Here is a 19356-nt window from a genome sequence, read left to right on the forward strand (position 1 = left end):
TTAAATATTTACATTGGGCTGAACAAATGGAATGTAAATGCAAGAGTTTTTGGTTTCTTACTTCGGTCCTCGTGCTCTTTTGGTATTGTTTCTGTAAAAGGGTCTGGTTATTGTTAATAGTATATCTCTCCTTGAGCAGAGTAACCAGTCTTCCTTCTGACCCTTGTAGTTTCACAAAGCTGACTGTGGTGGTTTGACTTCACAGGCATGTATGGACAATGTGGATCCACTTGTCTGTCATGTCGATACATACCCAATTTTTTATTTTCTTCTTTTCTTTTACAGTTTCATTCACAGTTTGTGGCAATACGATAAGTACAAAAATTAATTTAAAATGCGCTTGAATAAAATAAGAATTGGATAGTAGGGGAGGTTTAGGAAAGGATTTTAAAAATGGGAGAGGATAGGGCAATAAAAGAGTGACAATGAGAGCATGCAGGAGCTCTACATTCATCATCACAGTAAGCTAAAAAGGTGGAAATATTGGACCTAGATTGCAGGTGCAGAGGACGCCGAATTATGAGTGTCCATAAACGAAACAATGTACCTTTAAAACATAATACAATGAATTTTGTGCATATAAAAAAATCATGAATTACTTAAGTCCATTTATTTCACCCAAATTGTAAACAGGTAATACTCAAATTCTTCTACGTAGATTCCCTTGTGTATTTCTCCACGAAAACAAATGGCAGCAGCTTACCAGAAGGATAAACCCCCTTGCTATAAGAGGTCTAATACACTTAACATCAAACCAGTGAGCCCCTGGATTGGTGATATGTAATTACCAAGAACCACTGGAGTGCGCATCATGAACTCAGTGTTGTGACTATCAGCTCTGTCAAGTATCGCAACACCATCAGGCATAAAATAAACACAAACTCCACAGAGAAAACAGCTAGGTCACTTTATTGACATAAAAGAAAAGTACTCACATGTCTAATGCAAAAACAGAGACAAATCAGCTAGAACTCTGGCACTGCTACTCCTAGTGGGCGCAATGACATCAGCACAAGGCTCCGCCCTGACTCATTTCACCTTAGAAGAGGTTCTCAAGGGGCCAGTTAATACTGCTACTAGTCAATGCCAAATTAAAAACCATTCTGAATTACCCTGTTTCCAGTAAATACTGCCTACATAAATCAACAATAGCCAAAAAGGTATAGTTAATAAAAAATTATAGATTATGTTCAAACCCAATTCATCATTAATAGAAGGTACCATACTAACACCATCTAGTGTACAAAAGTGAAACGCTGTGAAGAAATAATAACTGTGCAGGCTGCTGGCACTAAAAAGTAGTATATCAGTGCATCAGTGAAAATGTGCATAGTAAAAGTACAGTGCCTCAAAAACATATGAAACAAAAACACACATATACAAATAATGCATTAAGGTCCAAAGTAACCAGATTAAATTCCAATAAAAAGTCCAAAGTGAGAGCAAGTGCAAAAGAAAAACATCAATGTTGGTGACACAAATCTTCTTAAAAAGTGCTTTGGTGATCTCACATCACCCATGTATGAAATTCAAACTCACCAAAAGGAGTGGCTGCCACTACAGCAATATAAACAGCTGAATCAGCATGTTGCTCAGACATGGATCATAGGAGTATAAGGGATCTCTACCCCAACGCATTTCATCCAATGGGGCGTTATCAAGGGGCCCCTTGAAAACGTCCCATTGGATGAAATGCGTCGGAGCAGAGAATTTGGTGCTGACGTCATGCCGTTGTTTGCTTTTGGGTCGACAGCAGCTCTCAGATGTGAGTGTTTCTATTCACTGTCCTACAGGTGCTGTATATATAATTTTAAACATTAAAAGTACTACACTATTGGAATCTTCTTTCGGCTCCTGATGAGCTTTTTTTATTTAGTGCTGGAGGCTTTAAAGGAGAAGTCCGGTGAATCCATATACTCTCAGGATACTAAACCCAGGACCCTGTATTCACTATATCTGGTCTCCAACAGTACACAGAACATGGAAATGCAATTATTTTAATACATATTAACTGCTAAATACCTTTTCTCATCAGCAGTATATAGCAGCCTTTGACTTCTGTCAGTTCCTGGTAAAGCTTTTAGGAGGAGTTTTCATACTGCACTGAGCTGTCCTATCAGATTCCAGAACCCCTGACCCTCTGTCTGGAAAGTGCAAATTGGACTTGTGCTGATTACATGCACCATACCAAGAAAAAAAAACTCTCTAGCAATACACACCAAACTGAACATGTGCAGCATGACTCCAAAGACTCTGTCTTATGCGGACATGTTTTGGAGTCAGTGGAAGAAGAGGAGGATCTGTGCATACAGGATCAAACAGCCTTTTTACACAATGCAGAGGATTAACCACTTAGGTTTCACAGTGAGTATAACAAACATGCTTTACTGCATATACAGACTGATTTTATGGTTGTGGGTTTAGTAACACTTTAAGTTGGGGATGTAACAAGGTCTGATTAGCCAGATGTGACCTAAAGTGTAACCAACGTGCTCATGGAGACTAATATTTAGTTAACCTATCTATAATGGGATATGTCAACCAATTCTTCCATTGCTGATAATATTTCAGGATGGGCAAACCATTCTGCTATCATTAGGACTTAAGTGGAATTCCAGTGCACCGGTATGCACATTCTGGCCGTGTTGACTATGTGCATGGCAAGGGATTTAAAATATTTTCTATGGGATAAAGATGTATGATAGAGTAAGAATTGTGCAGGAGTGAAATCCAGAGTAAGTAAGTTTTCACCTGGAATCTAATTCTTTACACCTCTGTCCAGAAATCTTGTATTGCTGGTCACTGCTAGGGATGATTGAACGGTTCGGGTCCACCTTCGGTTCGGCCCGAACATTGGGTGTTCGAGGTTCGGCCGAATTTAGAACTTTTTGCCCAAAAAGTTCGGAATTCGGCAACCAGAACCGCCCAAAATGCAATGCTTCAGGAAATGGGCTTTAAAAGCCCGTGATTGGACCAGAACCATTAGCAAAAGCCAATTGAGGGGGCAGGAGAATGCTAGGAATGTGATTGGAGTAACTAGGGGGTCCCTAGACCAATCATTAGTGAATACGCCCCTTAGTATATAAGATCGCCCCCGCCAAATTCCTAGCATTCTTGTACGGGACATGGAAGAGAGTGGAATGCTGTTCTGTTCTAATGTGTTACAAAGTGTCATTTAGCTATTTTTAGTGTGAGGAAAGGGATATCTAGTGTAGTTAGAGTGCTCCTTTACACTTAAGTTAGCTTCAAAAATTTAGTTTCTGTAGGGAAAGTGTTAAGTGTAAAGGGACCGTAGTGTAGTGTAGGGTTAACTGACAGTGACTGCTATGGAAGGGTGACAAAACCCTTCCATAGCAGGGTGACCGCTATAGAGAAATGATCATTTCTCTGAGTTGCTTCGGGACAGGAATATGGCTTCTCACCAGCCAAGCATTTTTCATGCTGCAGGGGCTGCCACTGCCAGTGCTTTTTTGAGGACATGTTTGATGTCAGACATGACATCTGAACATGTGTATAGGGGGTATATATACACATATATGTCTGTATATATACCCCTAGACATATATAGGTGTGATAGTAGCAGAAATATATGCTTGCGCTAATGAAATCATTTACAGTAATATATTTCTGCTACTATCACACCTATATATGGCTAGGTGTCTATATACATATAATTATGTGTGTATATATACCACTATAGTTCAGATGTTTTGCCTGCCTCAAAAGAACCCAAAAAAATGCCAAAAAAACGCTAGCGTCAAAAAAAAATGCCCAGGTGTGTTTTTGCTGGCATTTTTTGGGAGTTTTTGGAGGCAAGCAAAACATCAGAACTTGTGCACAGTACCACTATACACAAGTTCAGATGTTTTTCTTGACTGCAAAGAACCCAAAAAATGCCTGCTTTTAAACCGGCAAGGTGTGAAAACCGAGAAGAGAAGCTAACCCCCTGAGCTGAAAATGTTCTAATACAAACAATCTTTTTTTTTATGGTTCTGGACATGCTACAGAGCTGAAACTTCACATGTACACTTTTTAGACCCCCAGATCTGAAATCCAAAGTAAAAATCAAAAAATCTCTCTTTTTTTTTTTTTTTCCAATAATTGGCTTTTTTATCAAAAATGACATTTTTTAAGAACTTTTTTTTGTGTGATTAATAGTTAATGGGGCATGACCCAGAACCCTAGGGACTTTTTAGGGGCATTTATTGGGTTTAAGGCTTAAAAATGGTGTTTTTTGATTACCGAAGTTCGGGTCCCATTGATTTCAATGGGGTTCTGAAATCCGGGCCGAACTTTCGGGAAGTTCGGATGTTCTGGCCGAACCGAACTTTTCAAAAGTTCGATCATCCCTAGTCACTGCCACCACATGTGTAACAAGGAACCCTCTGTCCATTTACAGCAGCAGCACACATTATGTGTTGATAGGAACATTCTAGGTAAACAAGTGTGGAATTTCTGTACCCTTGACTCTTGGCAAACAACAAGGTAATATGTTCCCAATCTTCCCCAAAAAAGCCATAACTCAAATCTGCTTCCCATGGATGCCTCTGCATTATTTTGGACATGGAGATTGACTATAGCGAGGTGAGGTCCCTAGAGTAAAGGTACCTGTATCCAGAGCTAAACAAGAAGTGGCTGACTTGTAAATAAGTTCAAAGTGGCATCTGAGAAGAACCCTGTGGTGGAGATAGATGTTCTCCATTGAATTTGCCTTCAATAAAGAAGAAGAGGCTGAAAATGATGCGTGAAATAGTTCCCTAGATTCAAGGGTAACAGGATTCCAAAATATTTCATTGCCTCTGTAGATCAGTGGAATGAAAAATTGGTCTTACATGACATGACTATCTCATCTGGAAGTGAAATATTAGGGGCATATGATTTAGAGAAGTTGATTTTGAAATTAGACATGTCTTGAAAGTGTTTGAGGTTTCACAGAAGGTTGGAAATTGTCACCAGGGGTTCAGACAAAAATAGAAAAATGTAATCTGCAAAAGCTGCAAGTTTAAATTCTCCTCCTTCTGCCAGAATGTCTCTGATTTCCCTTTTGGCATGCAGCCTACAAAGAAGAGGTTCCAGGGATAGCATAAAAAAATCAAAGGGGACAATGATCACCCTTGTTGGGTCCCTTTGCGGATCTGGAAAGTGTTCCATGGGTGGCCATTAACTTTGACTCTGGCTTATAGTACGCAGTCAGGATTCTCACTAACATCATTTTATTAGAGGTAAGTGGATCTCAAGACCACCTCCAAGTAGTCCCAGGTTAAATGCATTCTCTGCACCATTGACAAGAAGAACCCTTGATTTTGTGACCCTTCATGCAATGATGAAAGTTGAGAGCCTTGATTGTGTTATCCCTCACTTTCATTCCCAGCTCAAACCCCACTTGGTCCAAGGAAACTAATTCCAGAATAAAGGGCAGCAAACAATTCACCAACGTTTTAGCACACGTGCCTACATTTAGAGGTATTGGGTGATAGGTGGTCACCAGAGTCCCATCTTTCCCCTTTTTGAGCAGGACAGTGATATGAGCCTCCAACATATATGACATGTATCCTCAATCAGTGCATTAAAGGCCTTAGCAAATCTTAATGAGTTCTGAAAACTCCTATATTACTGCACTGAGAGGCCTCCCAGGCCAGGACTCTTCTCTGGCTTATTTCAGAATGAAAGGTTTACTAGATCAATAAGTAGAGTGGGATTCAAGCAACAGTTTGTATTTATAGTCTTTTATGTGAAGACCAATATGAGGGTAATCTCATGGTGGTCCAACAAGACCATTTTATCGATGGTGCAGCCTTTAACCACCCTGAAATAGGTAACTTGGGGAAGTGGTCATGGTGCCATCTTAAACATGAATATAAACAAGGGTTAAAAGATGAAGAAGCTGCATACTCAGTGATTAAATTAGCTGCCGAAAGTGCCTAAGCATTAGAGTTTAATTTTACTTTAATGTCGGCGTTTGTGCTCAAAAAGGAGTAGCATGGTATCAGGAAGAAAGAAATATTTCTTCTTTAAAAAATAAAACAGTACTATATTGAAGTCAGATTTTTCATTTGAAGTATAGGTCACTGCAGCTTATTGCCTTATGATGTTTGTGCCTGACAGTCGCCTTACCTAAAGTTTTAACAATGGAATACATAGGGTACAATTTAATTACATCTATTCAACTTTTTTTTAATCAGACTTCTCTTTTTCATAGTTATTACTGAGAAATTGTTATACTAAAGTATCAAAAAAGTTATTACACTAAAGGAGCTCATACACAGAAGCTTGTTTTTCATTGACTACTGATTAATAATATGCACAATAATCAAATCTTCCAAATTGCAGAATCTATCATTCCAAAATGATAAAAAAATGGAAACATAACTTTGTAATACTGTGCTTAGGAATGTAGCAAAGGAGAATTTTGGATACAATTTGAAGGAATTGGAACAAGTATTGGGCAAAGAAACACTGAAATATTGTATAAGCCCTTACTAGAATTTATTTAACTGATTTCCCATTCCTATAGTTATTCATGGTATGTACATTTTGTAGGTATGATAAAAACTACCAAATTATAAACTTCTGTATATGAGTTCCTTTAGTGTCTTAAAGTGTTATTAAACCCAGATTATGAAAAACTCTCATTACATGCTATATAACAAAGTGTGCATACTCACAAAGCCACTAAAGCATTCATTTCATGTAAAGTGAAATATACCTGGTTGATTCTGCCTTCAGCTGTCCCTCCTATCTTCTCTGTGTCCCCACTGCAGGTTGAGATTATGTAGACACGCTCGTGTCCTCTATGAAGCATGCTCAATTTTAGTTCCCTTCTAAGCTCTTAATTTCCTCATTTTTCTTATCTGCGCAGCTCTTGTGACTATAAAGTCACATGTGGGCTGTAAACCAATGTTTTGATATTTATAATTTAATTTGAAGTGCTTTTCTGATACAGTTTTTATTTTTAGTCATGTGACTGGCACAGCACCAATCAGGGCTGGCAGACAGAGACTCACACTGTAGAGAGAATGCATCAGCAGAATAATAAAAGATCCTAACAAGGATCTTTCCCTGCAGATGCCAAAGAACAGGGAAAGACCATATTTTTCTTCTTTTAAATATGCTCTCCTCCTTTACCAAGTTGATTCCCTTTATGTATTTAAAAGTTTCTATAATATCCCCTCTGTCTCTTCTTTCTTCCAAGCTATACATGTTAAAGTCCTTTAACCTTTCCTGGTAAGTTTTTTCCTGCAATCCATGTACTAGTTTAGTAGCTCTTCTCTGAACTCTCTCTAGAGTATCTATATCCTTCTGGAGATATGGCCTCCAGTACTGCGCACAATACTCCAAGTGAGGTCTCACCAGTGTTCTGTACAGCGGCATAAGCACTTCTCTCTTTCTACTGCTTATACCTCTCCCTATACATCCAAGCATTCTGCTGGCATTTCGTGCTGCTCTATTACATTGTCTTCCCACCTTTAAGTCTTCTGAAATAATTACTCCTAAATCCCTTTCCTCAGATACTGAGGTCAGGACTGTGTCAAATATTCTATATTCTGCCCTTGGGTTCTTACGCCCCAGGTGCATTAACTTGCACTTATCCACATTAAATTTCAGTTGCCAGAGTTCTGACCATTCTTCTAGTTTTCCTAAATCCTTTTCCATTTGGCGTTTCCCTCCAGGAACATCAACCCTGTTACATATCTTTGTGTCATCAGCAAAAAGACAAACCTTACCATCGAGGCCTTTTGCAATATCACTTATGAAGATATTAAACAAAATTGGTCCCAGTACAGATCCCTGAGGTACCCCACTGGTAACATGACCTTGTTCTGAATGTTCTCCATTGACTACAACCCTCTGTTGTCTGTCACTCAGCCACTGCCTAATCCACTCAACAATATGGGAGTCCATGCTCATATATATACCTTCCTTCTTTTCTATTCTACAAACAGTGCTTGTGCACACAGTTTTTGAAGGACCTTTGCAGGTAGGTTGTTCCAAACATCTTGGAAAACTAACCATAGATATTCTGTAGATGTGGCCTGCCTCAAATCCTTCTGTCTTCTCATGTAATCCCAGACATAATTAATTATTTTGAGATCAGGGCTCTGTATAGGGGGTTTGGCCCCCACAGAGCCCTGATCTCAACATCATTGAGTCTTTCTGGGATTAAATAAAGAGACATAAGGATGTGAGGCAGCCTACATCCACAGAAGATCTGTGGTTATAACAAGCTACCTTCAAACGTGTGCACAGGCACTATGTGTATCTACTGTAAGAATTGACACTGAATTGAAGCCAAAGAGTAGTCACACCAAATAAAGATTTGATTTAGATTTTTCTTCTCTTTGCTCACTTTGCATTTTGTAAATTGATAAAAAAAAATAATTAAAATATATATTTTTACAAGTATTCTTACTTTACAGCAATTCTTCGAACTTAATATTTAAAACGCTACTGCGCTTGGGGAAATCCCTCACCATTCTAAAATAGAACAAGCTGCTACCATATTAATCTAAAATTAACACACAAAAAAATGAAAACAACAAGTTTTCTCCAGGCAGCGCTATCAGATAATAAAAATAATATTATTAACATAAATCACTCAGTGATACGTGAAAATATAGAGTCCACCTTCAAAGTAAATATTTAAAGTCCAAAGAAAATGTTATCATTCCAGTAAGAAGTCTTTTTTCAATCATACAAGATCACAATGTGTTCAAATTCCACAGTACATCTTAATCTCCACATCAACAACACCACAGTGTATGAGTGTGAAGTACTGGCCAATGGTTTGAGCAGTATATAAACACTGCAGTAAATAAATAATGCAGTTTGATTACCTTTACATAGTTTTCATAAACCACAATGAAAACCTTACTATAATTATGCTACTATCACACCTATATATGGCTAGTTGTCTATATACATATAATTATGTGTGTATATATACCACTATACACAAGTTCAGATGTTTTGCCTGCCTCAAAAGAACCCCAAAAAATGCCAAAAAAAACGCTAGCGTCAAAAAAAAAATGCCCAGGTGTGTTTTTGCTGGCATTTTTTGGGAGTTTTTGGAGGCAGGCAAAACATCAGAACTTGTGCACAGTACCACTATACACAAGTTCAGATGTTTTTCCTGACTGCAAAGAACCCAAAAAATGCCTGCTTTTAAACCGGCAAGGTGTGAAAACCGAGAAGAGAAGCTAACCCCCTGAGCTGAAAATGTTCTAATACAAACGATCTTTTTTTTTATGGTTCTGGACATGCTACAGAGCTGAAACTCCACATGTACACTTTTTAGACCCCCCAGATCTGAAATCCAAAGTAAAAATCAAAAAATCTCTCTTTTTTTTTTCAATAATTGGCTTTTTTATCAAAAATGACATTTTTTAAGAACTTTTTTTGTGTGATTAATAGTTAATGGGGCATGACCCAGAACCCTAGGGACTTTTTAGGTGCATTTATTGGGTTTAAGGCTTAAAAATGGTGTTTTTTGATTACCGAAGTTCGGGTCCCATTGATTTCAATGGGGTTCTGAAACCCGGGCCGAACTTTCGGGAAGTTCGGATGTTCTGGCTGAACCGAACTTTTCAAAAGTTCGATCATCGGGTCCGCCGGTCACACGCGCGGGGGGGTCCGTGACCGCGCGGGAGCAGGAGCGCGCCGCCGCCGGCGCGCGCTCGCTCCCCAGACCCTCCCAGGCTAGTGACGTTTATATACGTCACTTTGCCTGTGAGGGGCTGACCGCCGCAGTATATTTACTTGCGGCGGTCGGCAAGTGGTTAAAACGCCATTTTTTGGGAAAATTTTGAAAAATCACATTTCACTGCATTTAAAAAATACTAAACAGTAAAGTTAGCCCATTGTTTTATATATTGTGAAAGATGATGTCACGCCGAGTAAATAGATACCCAACATGTTACGGTTTAAAATTGCGCACACCCGTGGGATGGCGACAAACTACAGTCAATAGAGATCTCAATAGGTGACGCTTTAAATTTTTTTAGCGGTTACCAGTTTAGAGTTAGAGTGTAGCTCTTTTTTTTAATTATTGCTCACGCTCTGGCGATCGCAGCGATACCTCACATGTGTGGTTTGAACAGCGATTTCATTTGAGGCTCAACTTCCGTATACGTTTTTTTTCGTGCGCAAGCTAACGGTGACGGGGGCGACTAAAATTTTTTCTTTTTTTCCTATTTATTTTATTTTTTTTTAACTTTATTACAGGTTTTAAAAAAAAAAAATCTGATGACTTTTATTGCTGTCACAAGCAATGTAAACATCCCTTGTGACACCAATATGCAGTGACAGGTACTCTTTATGGAGGGATCTAGGGTCTAAAAGACCCTAGACCCCTCCACTACACTTTCATATATGCAAAACGCCGAAAACTGTGTTTTTCCATACAGCCGCTTTTTAAAATCTGCCGCCTTTTGCAGCAGAGTAACCCGGAAGTAACGTCATGGACGCCGCCTCCGGGTTACGTCATCGGAGACCCAATCAAAGCCGTTTCCAGCTTTGATCGGGACTCCATCCAGCCGGCGGACGCACCGGCTGGGTGCTTGGGTCTCCCGGTGGGACGGGAGGCCCGTTCAAAGTCACTGAAGGCGGCGGGAGGGGGGGACGTCCCCTCCCGCTCACCCGGGTAATGATCGAGCGGCTCCCGAACCGCATCAGTCGTTACTGACGGAAAGTCGACGTCGGCTGTAAACCACGGTACCGGATGGTGTCTCATGCTAGAGGCATCATCCCGGTATAACACCGCAAAGTTTGCCGACGTAGCCCTACGTCACTTTGCGGTAAGTGGTTAAGGGTGACTTCATGCAAAAACAGTATAGGGAGCCCCAAAAATGCATGCCAGACCATTATCCTTGACTGCCAAACAAGTTGCTGACAGGGCCTGTGCCTTTAATTCACACATTGTTGTAAAAATGGCCCTGATGAAGGGGGCGTTCTTGGACCCCTGAAACACATTGGCTACTTTTTGGGTCGTACCCCTTACTTTTATCAGAAAAAAGTTGTATCTGGGTGGTATGGCACTTCATTTTAAATTTTAGTTTTTTAACACTACAAGCCAAGACGCCTGTGGAGATCCTTTGGGGTGTAAAATCTGCCTGCCCAGGAACCAGATCATTTACATCAACATCTATATTTTAGGATAACAATATCATTAAGATAAGCCTATGGGTCCTACGTTACTTTAACTGAAAATTGCATGGTCATGCGACACTGTACCGAAATAAAATTGATGTCCTTTTTTCCCCACAAATATTGGTGGTATTTGATCACCTCTGTAGATTTTTTTTTTTTTTTTTGCACTATAACCAAAAAAAGCCAGACAATTAAAAAAAAAATATAAAAAATCTAATTTCTTCATTAATTTAGGCCAATATGTATCCTGCTACATGTTTTTTTGGTAAAAATAAATCCCAATAAGCGCATATTGATTGGTTTGCACAAAAGTTATTGCGTCTACAAACTATGGGATAGGTTTATGGAATTATAATTTTTTTTTTACTAGTAAAGGTAGTGATCGGCCATTTTTAGTGGAACTGCGAAATTTCAGCAGACAAATCTGGCACTAAGTGACACTTTTTGGGGACCAGGGATACCAATACAGCGAAAAGTGCAAAGGGAATGCACTGTCACTGAACTAATGACACTGGCAGGGAAGGGGTTAACATCAGAGGCAAACAAAAGGTTAAATGTGTTCCCTGGGAGTGCTTGATAACTGTGTGGGGGGCAGACAGAGATCTGTGTTCCTGCTTAGCAGAAACACAGAATCTCCATCTGATAGAACGGTGATCTGCCTTGTTTACATAGGCAGACCGTCGTTCTGCCTCTCTCGGGTGGCAGCAAACATCGGGTCAGCCGGACCTGCTGATCCAATCACAACAGGAGTGGGTCTCTGGTGGCGTTCATGCACGTCCCAGACCCGGAAATAAAAAAGGCGTACCGGTATATGATTTTGTGCTGAAGGGCCGCAGTACATGTGTGTGGGGCGTTCCAGAAGCAGTTAAACAAGACAATCTGTATACAATGATCCTGCTTCTGATTGACCGCAACTGAAAAGCTTGCCTGTGATGCTGTCTGATATCACTGACCAAATATGATCATATGGTCAATTATGTCACTCAGGGTATCCACTGGCTTGTTTATTATGTAAAAAAAAAAAAAAAAGAAAAAACGGTAGGTGGCCAGGAAGTGGAGATAGTGATGCAAAATGGGCAAATATGGCCATTTAGTTCACCTGCTTGGTGAACCTCGAACGTTTAGAGCTTGGGTCTAACCTTCTATCATCTGTTGTAGAATTTCATATTAACCCTTATATTTCATATTAATTGCATATGTTATTACAGTGCCTTGCAAAAGTATTCGGCCCCCTTGAACTTTGCGACCTTTTGCCACATTTCAGGCTTCAAACATAAAGATATAAAACTGTATTTTTTTGTGAAGAATCAACAACAAGTGGGAAACAATCATGAAGTGGAACGAAATGTATTGGATATTTCAAACTTTGTTAACAAATAAAAAACTGAAAAATTGGGCGTGCAAAATTATTCAGCCCCTTTACTTTCAGTGCAGCAAACTCTCTCCAGAAGTTCAGTGAGGATCTCTGAATGATCCAATGTTGACCTAAATTACTAATGATGATAAATAGAATCCACCTGTGTGTAATCAAGTCTCAGTATAAATGCACCTGCATTGTGATAGTCTCAGAGGTACGTTTAAAGTGCAGAGAGCATCATGAAGAACAAGGAACACACCAGGCAGGTCCGAGATACTGTTGTGGAGAAGTTTAAAGCTGGATTTGGATACAAAAAGATTTCCCAAGCTTTACCCACTTGCCAACCGCTCACATGGAGTGTACTGTGGCAAAGTGGCTCCTTATCGTCCAGCGACGTAGACCTATTCAGACACAGCGGGAGTCAGGCCAGGGTAGGAGAGGCGGTGATCACCGCCGCTCTTCCCCGATCGTCGGGGATCGAGTGAGGAGATCCGCCCGCCTGTGTATACAAAGCGGGCGGATCTCCTATGTGACAGGCAGGGACAGATTACAGGATTCAGCATAGCTGAACCTGCGATCTGTGCCTGTGTCACACAGTCCCCTCCCCCCACACACGTCAGTAAGCACCAGGCATACATTAACCCCTTGATCACCAATAAAGTTAACCCCTTCCCTGCCAGTGTCATTATTACAGTAACAGTGCATATTTATAGCACTGATTACTATAGTAATGTCACTGGTACCCCCAAAAGTGTCAAAAATGTCAGTCAGGGGTCTGATCTGTCCGCCGCAATGTCGCAGTCCTGAAAAAAAAAACGCAGATTGCTGCCAGATCGCCGCCATTACTAGTTTAAAAAAAAACAATAAAAATGACATAAATTTCCCGTAGTTAGTAGCTGCGATAACTTTTGCGCAAACCAATCAAAATACGCTTATTGCGATTTTTTTTTACCAAACATATGTAGCAGAAAACAAATTGGCCTAAAATGTTAAAAAATTTGGATTTTTAAATTTTTTTGGGGGGGGGAATTTCATTAAAAAAATGTGAAAAATATTGTTATTTTTTCAAAATTGTCGCTCTTTTTTTGTTTATAGCGCAAAAAGTAAAAATCGCACAGGTGATAAATACCACCAAAAGAAAGCTCTATTTGTGGGGGAAAAAAAGGACATAAATTTAGTTTGGGTACGACCGCGCAATTGTCGCTCTTTTTTTGTTTATAGCGCAAAAAGTAAAAATCGCACAGGTGATAAATACCACCAAAAGAAAGCTCTATTTGTGGGGAAAAAAGGGACATAAATTTGGTTTGGGTACGACCGCGCAATTGTCTGTTAAAGTAAGCAGTGCCAAATCGCAAAATATGGCCTGGTCAGGAATGGGGTAAAATCTTCCGGTCTTAAAGCGGTTCAAAATACGCTCATTGAGAATTTTTTTGTCAAAGACATGTAGCTAAATACATTTTGGCCTAAATATATGACAAAAATTTAATATATTGGATATTTTTAACTGTCAAAGAAGAAAAATATTGTTAATTTTTCAAAATTGTCACTTTTTTTATTAATATTGCAAAAAATGAAAAGCGCAGAGGTGATCAAATACCACCAAAAGAAAGCTCTGTTTGTGGGGAAAAAAAGGACGTAAATTTTGTTTGGGTACGGCGTTGCATGACCGCACAATTATCAGTTAAAGTCGCACAGTGCCAAGTTGCAAAAAGTGGCCTGGACGTAAAGCAGGAAAACCCTACGGTCCTAAATTGGTTAAACATCCCAAGGAGCACTGTGCAAGCGATAATATTGAAATGGAAGGAGTATCAGACCACTGCAAATCTACGAAGACCTGGCCGTCCCTCTAAACTTTCAGCTCATACAAGGAGAAGACTGATCAGAGATGCAGCCAAGAGGCCCATGATCACTTGGTGGGAGGTGGGAGACTCTGTCCATAGGACAACGATCAGTCGTATACTGCACAAATCTGGCCTTTATAGAAGAGTGGCAAGAAGAAAGCCATTTCTTAAAGATATCCATAAAAAGTGTCATTTAAAGTTTGCCACAAGCCACCTGGGAGACACACCAAACATGTGGAAGAAGGTGCTCTGGTCAGATGAAACCAAAATCAAACTTTTTGGCAACAATGCAAAACGTTATGTTTGGCTTAAAAGCAACACAGCTCATCACCCTGAACACACCATCCCCACTGTCAAACATGGTGGTGGCAGCATCATGGTTTGGGCCTGCTTTTCTTCAGCAGGGACAGGGAAGACGGTTAAAATTGATGGGAAGATGGATGGAACCAAATACAGGACCATTCTGAAAGAAAACCTGATTTAGTCTGCAAAAGACCTGAGACTGGGACGGAGATTTGTCTTCCAACAAGACAATGATCTAATACATAAAGCAAAATCTACAATGGAATGGTTCACAAATAAACATATTCAGGTGTTAGAATGACCAAGTCAAAGTCCAGACCTGAATCCAATCGAGAATATGTGGAAAGAACTGAAAACTGCTGTTCGCAAAGGATCTCCATCCAACCTCACTGAGCTCGAGCTGTTTTGCAAGGAGGAATGGGCAAACATTTCAGTCTCTCGATGTGCAAAACTGATAGAGACATACCCCAAGTGACTTACAGCTGTAATCGCAGCAAAAGGTGGCCCTACAAAGTATTAACTTAAGGGGGCTGAATAATTTTGCACGCCCAATTTTTCAGTTTTTTATTTGTTAAAAAAGTTTGAAATATCCAATAAATATCGTTCCACTTCATGATTGTGTCCCACTTGTTGTTGATTCTTCACAAAAAAATACAGTTTTATATCTTTATGTTTGAAGCCTGAAATGTGGCAAAAGGTCGAAAAGTTCAAGGGGGCCACATACTTTCGCAAGGCACTGTATTATAATTATTATTATTATTGGAGTAGTGGAATGATCATCAACATTATTAATAATCAATATTAAAGCAATAATTATTAGTCTTTAGTAATGTATACTATATTATTTTATAATATAGAAAGCTATATCTAAACGTTTAACTCTAGATGACCGCTCTGCTTCATAATGGTATTTTTTATAACACAGTCACACTATACTGGGTGAAAGATTGCTAGGATAAAGGTCAGACAATTTTTAGACATTGGTGTCCAAACTGCAGATGTCCATGATTTTTTTATTTAATGTAATTACATTGACGAATGTTTTGGCAACCAAATATATTGTACCACATGTAATTCTATGGTCAAAAATGGCAATAAGAAGGTTTGCATGCCTTTTATTCTTTGACAAGTAATGAATTTGTTTCCAGCTGTAGCTGTTGTTATTAAACCTCCCTTCTTTTTTGGAAATGTATTGCCTGGTCTTTTGTTACTTTTTTAATCACACTTTTTTCATCATGAAGTTCAAAGTTAATTTCTACTGACTAAAATCATATTGAATAGATTGTTTAGGTATACTTTCACACTATACAGTTGCTGGCAAATGTTGTTTAGATTACCAACAACTATGTAGTGCTACCTGACTAAAATAAACTAAATAGAATGTTTGGGTAAGTTCTTGCACTATACAGTTGTTGGCAAATCAGATTTTAACATACGTGGATAGTGTATTGACACACCTTACTACATCATTTGACTTCAGTATGAGATAGGTGTAGGCCAATAGACCCTGATGAGGATTGAGACTGTGTTTCTTTAACTCATCATCTGTAATGTGATTTATTAAATAATTTAAATTTTTCATTTTTATAATTTCTTTTTTATTGTGTGCTGCTATTCTGCTATTCACTAGTACCATATGGAGGGGCTTAAATTAAACTTGGGTGGGATACTTGTTATATTCATATTTATTACCCATGCAGTGCAGCTATACTTATAAACTGCTATGACATTACATTATATATAGTAAATCTGCCCTCCCATTATAGGCTTATTTAAAAAGAAAATAATTTTACCTCATTTAATTCTTCCTCTGTATTTAAAAATTCTGTAACTCCACTGATAAGTTTGGAATTCATAAATAAGGCTTCTCCATACCTGAGGAGAAAGTAGATATCATTATGGAGGTTACTACACATATAAAAACGGCATTATCCAATGTACATCAATAAGTCAAAATGCACAAGATGGTCACTTAAATTACTTTATGGAATTCATAGTAATAGTTAGTTACTGAGCTAATTATATGACACGTTACAAAATAATGTAAAATGTTTGTTTTAATATAGGTCCTATTGGTGTGTTAAAGTGTATGTCCAGCCCAAATTATTTTTTCTAGTTTTGGATAGAGTGGGGAAGAATTAGAACCACCGTAAGGTTTTGCTGCTATCTCAAGCTCTTGACATTACAGTCCCTGTGACAACAGTTTTACTAAAAAGGAAGTAAAGGAACGTCTCCAAAAGCATCACAAACAGAAAAAAATGCATTTTGCTAGAGTAGGGGTTGGTTGCAACTCCCAGTAAGCTTTTATTGCTGCCTGTGCCCTGTCACAGAATTCCTGACTGGTAAAACCGGGGCAGTAGATGGAGGAAGATCTCTCTGATGGAGCCCCAATGAGCAGTAAAATCTGACAAGGATTTTATTCATTACCCTCAGTTTCCAAAATAAAAAAAAAAAACAAATGAAAAAAAAAATTTACTTCTGGATGAAAACTGTAGAAAAGGTAAAAAACAGGGCAATAATAATAATAAGATAATGACTGGATAAAACAAACCTTGCATTCAGAATTTTCCATTTATCCCTGAAGAATTTCCATGCTAAATCTCTCCCATGTGGATTTCTTGCTACATGAATTATAACATCAATAGCATCTTGATCCAGTACCACTTCTGAATTCAATGACAAGTTGAGAAGCCTTAAAAGCAATTATATTACAAAGAATATTTATTGTACTGGTGATATAAATGTGTATGCAATAGTTTTTCTGCATCACTATAGACAAAAGTTTATTTCTTTCTTCAGGGCATACAAATGTTTAAACTGCCCAAGAGAGTTGTGTTATTATCTCTGGTACACTTTAAAATTATCTTTCAAAAGAACTTCTGACTTACAGATTGCTTTGATGAAATGAAACAATACCAATCACTGACAAATAATAGAATTTTCCCTTAAAGTGGTTTTAAACCCTTACATATACCTAGTGAATGGACTATCCTCCAGTGACACACAGAGATTAAATAAATCCTCCTACATAAATTGTACCTCTTTATTGGTAGTCTTCTCTTCTCCACATGTGTTCAAAGTGTTGAATTTATAAGCTTATCTGAGAGCTCAGAAAAAAAGAGGGTGGAGAGCAGAAGTTACACTCTGCAGGACTCAGGGCGGAGAGGTCTGAGAACTGATTAGAGGTAAGAGACATGCTCCCCTTCACACAACACAGGAACAGAGCTAAGGCTGTCAATCTGATGGATGTCCCTCCCCTGTCACCATTTTTCTCCCGATGTCAAGAATTAATTTTAGAAGTGATTCATACTGAGAGCAAAGGGACTGACAGAAATGGCACTAAGCACTTTAAATTGAGTTTAGTACACACTATAGAGGGATATGTTTTGTTCATATTTCATGCCAGAGGTTTCCAACCACTTTAAAGTGTTTATCCCTTTTGCTGCCACTGACTTAACTATTAAATGGCTAGCAGCGCTGGCATGTGAACAAACTCCTTGCTGCTATAGTGTTGTATACATTTTCGCTCTGGCTGTCAGCTATGTAGAAGAAGTTGTTCGGGCAGCAATTTAATAATTTCTGCATGCAGGAGAAGGTACCACCACCCCTCGCCTGACCATCCCCCACCACATGTTCCGAGCTCAACTGTTCCTCCTGGTTTCCCAAACCCTCCATGCCTGGTATCAGGATGGAGAGCAGTGGGGGATCAGTGAACATCCAGGAAGAATTAACCCGGAAGTGCTCAGCTTTGAGCACCTCTGGGTTCAGAGCTGTCAATCTCTGGCCTCTTTGGTCAGAGAAGAATCAGCTCAACTCAGTCAGAGTGCAAAGTAGTTTTAGAGTTCTAATAGATCCTTGATGTCTCCTTAAACAGAGTCAGTCGCCTGCACTATGGCATCACATAGCCACCCTGTGATAACAGTAAAGTTAAGTTAAAAAAGAAAAAATCAATTAATACAAAAAAACTCCTCTCTCATGTACAAGCATATAGGGTACCATACTTTTTTCCATTTCAAGGGCACACAATTTTCATACTTGACCCATTTGGTATATAAATTGTATCCTCATTTTATATATTTTACCTAAATAATGAAGGTTGTCCCATGTTGTGCAGGCAAATTTACGCTCCACTGCAGTGATGCCTGTCCTCTTTCTGCTTCTGAACTTCTGGTGCTGCAATGGTTAACAGCTTCCAGTTTCTAGGCAGAACAGCAGTACAGATGATCGAATGGGGACATGCCCTCTCCTTCCTCCTCCTCCATTGAGAAAAGTTATTTTATTTATAACACTGCTTGTAACACCATCTGTGAATGGGGAAGGTATAATTTCACTGATCAGACTCTCCCCCATTTACAGATGGTATTACAAGCAGTGTAATTATCAAAATAACTTTTCTCAATGGAGGCAGAGGAGGAAGGAGGGAACCCTCTGTATTGCTGTTCTGCCTAAAGACCTGAAGCTGTTAACCATTGCAGTACTGGAATTTTGGAGACATAAAGAGGACAAGGCATCCCAACAATGATGAGTTTTACAGGATCCAGCTGCCTGCACAATGCTGGACATACTTAATTTCAGGTAAGGGATATGAGTAAAGATAACTAAACTTCAGCCTTAAAGAAAGTTAAAAGCAACTAGAGAGATAAGTTACATGATCTTCCCTACATTGTATCTAAACCTAAAAACAAAAATATTGCAGCTTACCAGTCCTTA

At 39.0% G+C, this 19356-nt stretch overlaps 1 protein-coding gene across 1 annotated transcript in view; it reads right to left on the reverse strand.

Annotated features, from left to right (window-relative positions):
* The window catches only part of TRHDE (thyrotropin releasing hormone degrading enzyme), a 1069075-nt gene that overhangs the window by 4094 nt on the left and 1045625 nt on the right, over positions 1–19356 (reverse strand). Inside the window, exons 17-18 of the mRNA XM_082253105.1 lie at positions 17198–17338; positions 16440–16521 (exon numbers count right to left, since the gene is read on the reverse strand). Of these exons, the coding sequence (XP_082109231.1) occupies positions 16440–16521; positions 17198–17338 (223 nt within the window). The remainder of the gene's footprint in view (positions 1–16439; positions 16522–17197; positions 17339–19356) is intronic.

Source organism: Pelophylax lessonae (genome assembly GCF_965119305.1).
Source record: "Pelophylax lessonae genome assembly, chromosome: 4".
Classification (NCBI taxonomy): domain Eukaryota; kingdom Metazoa; phylum Chordata; class Amphibia; order Anura; family Ranidae; genus Pelophylax; species Pelophylax lessonae.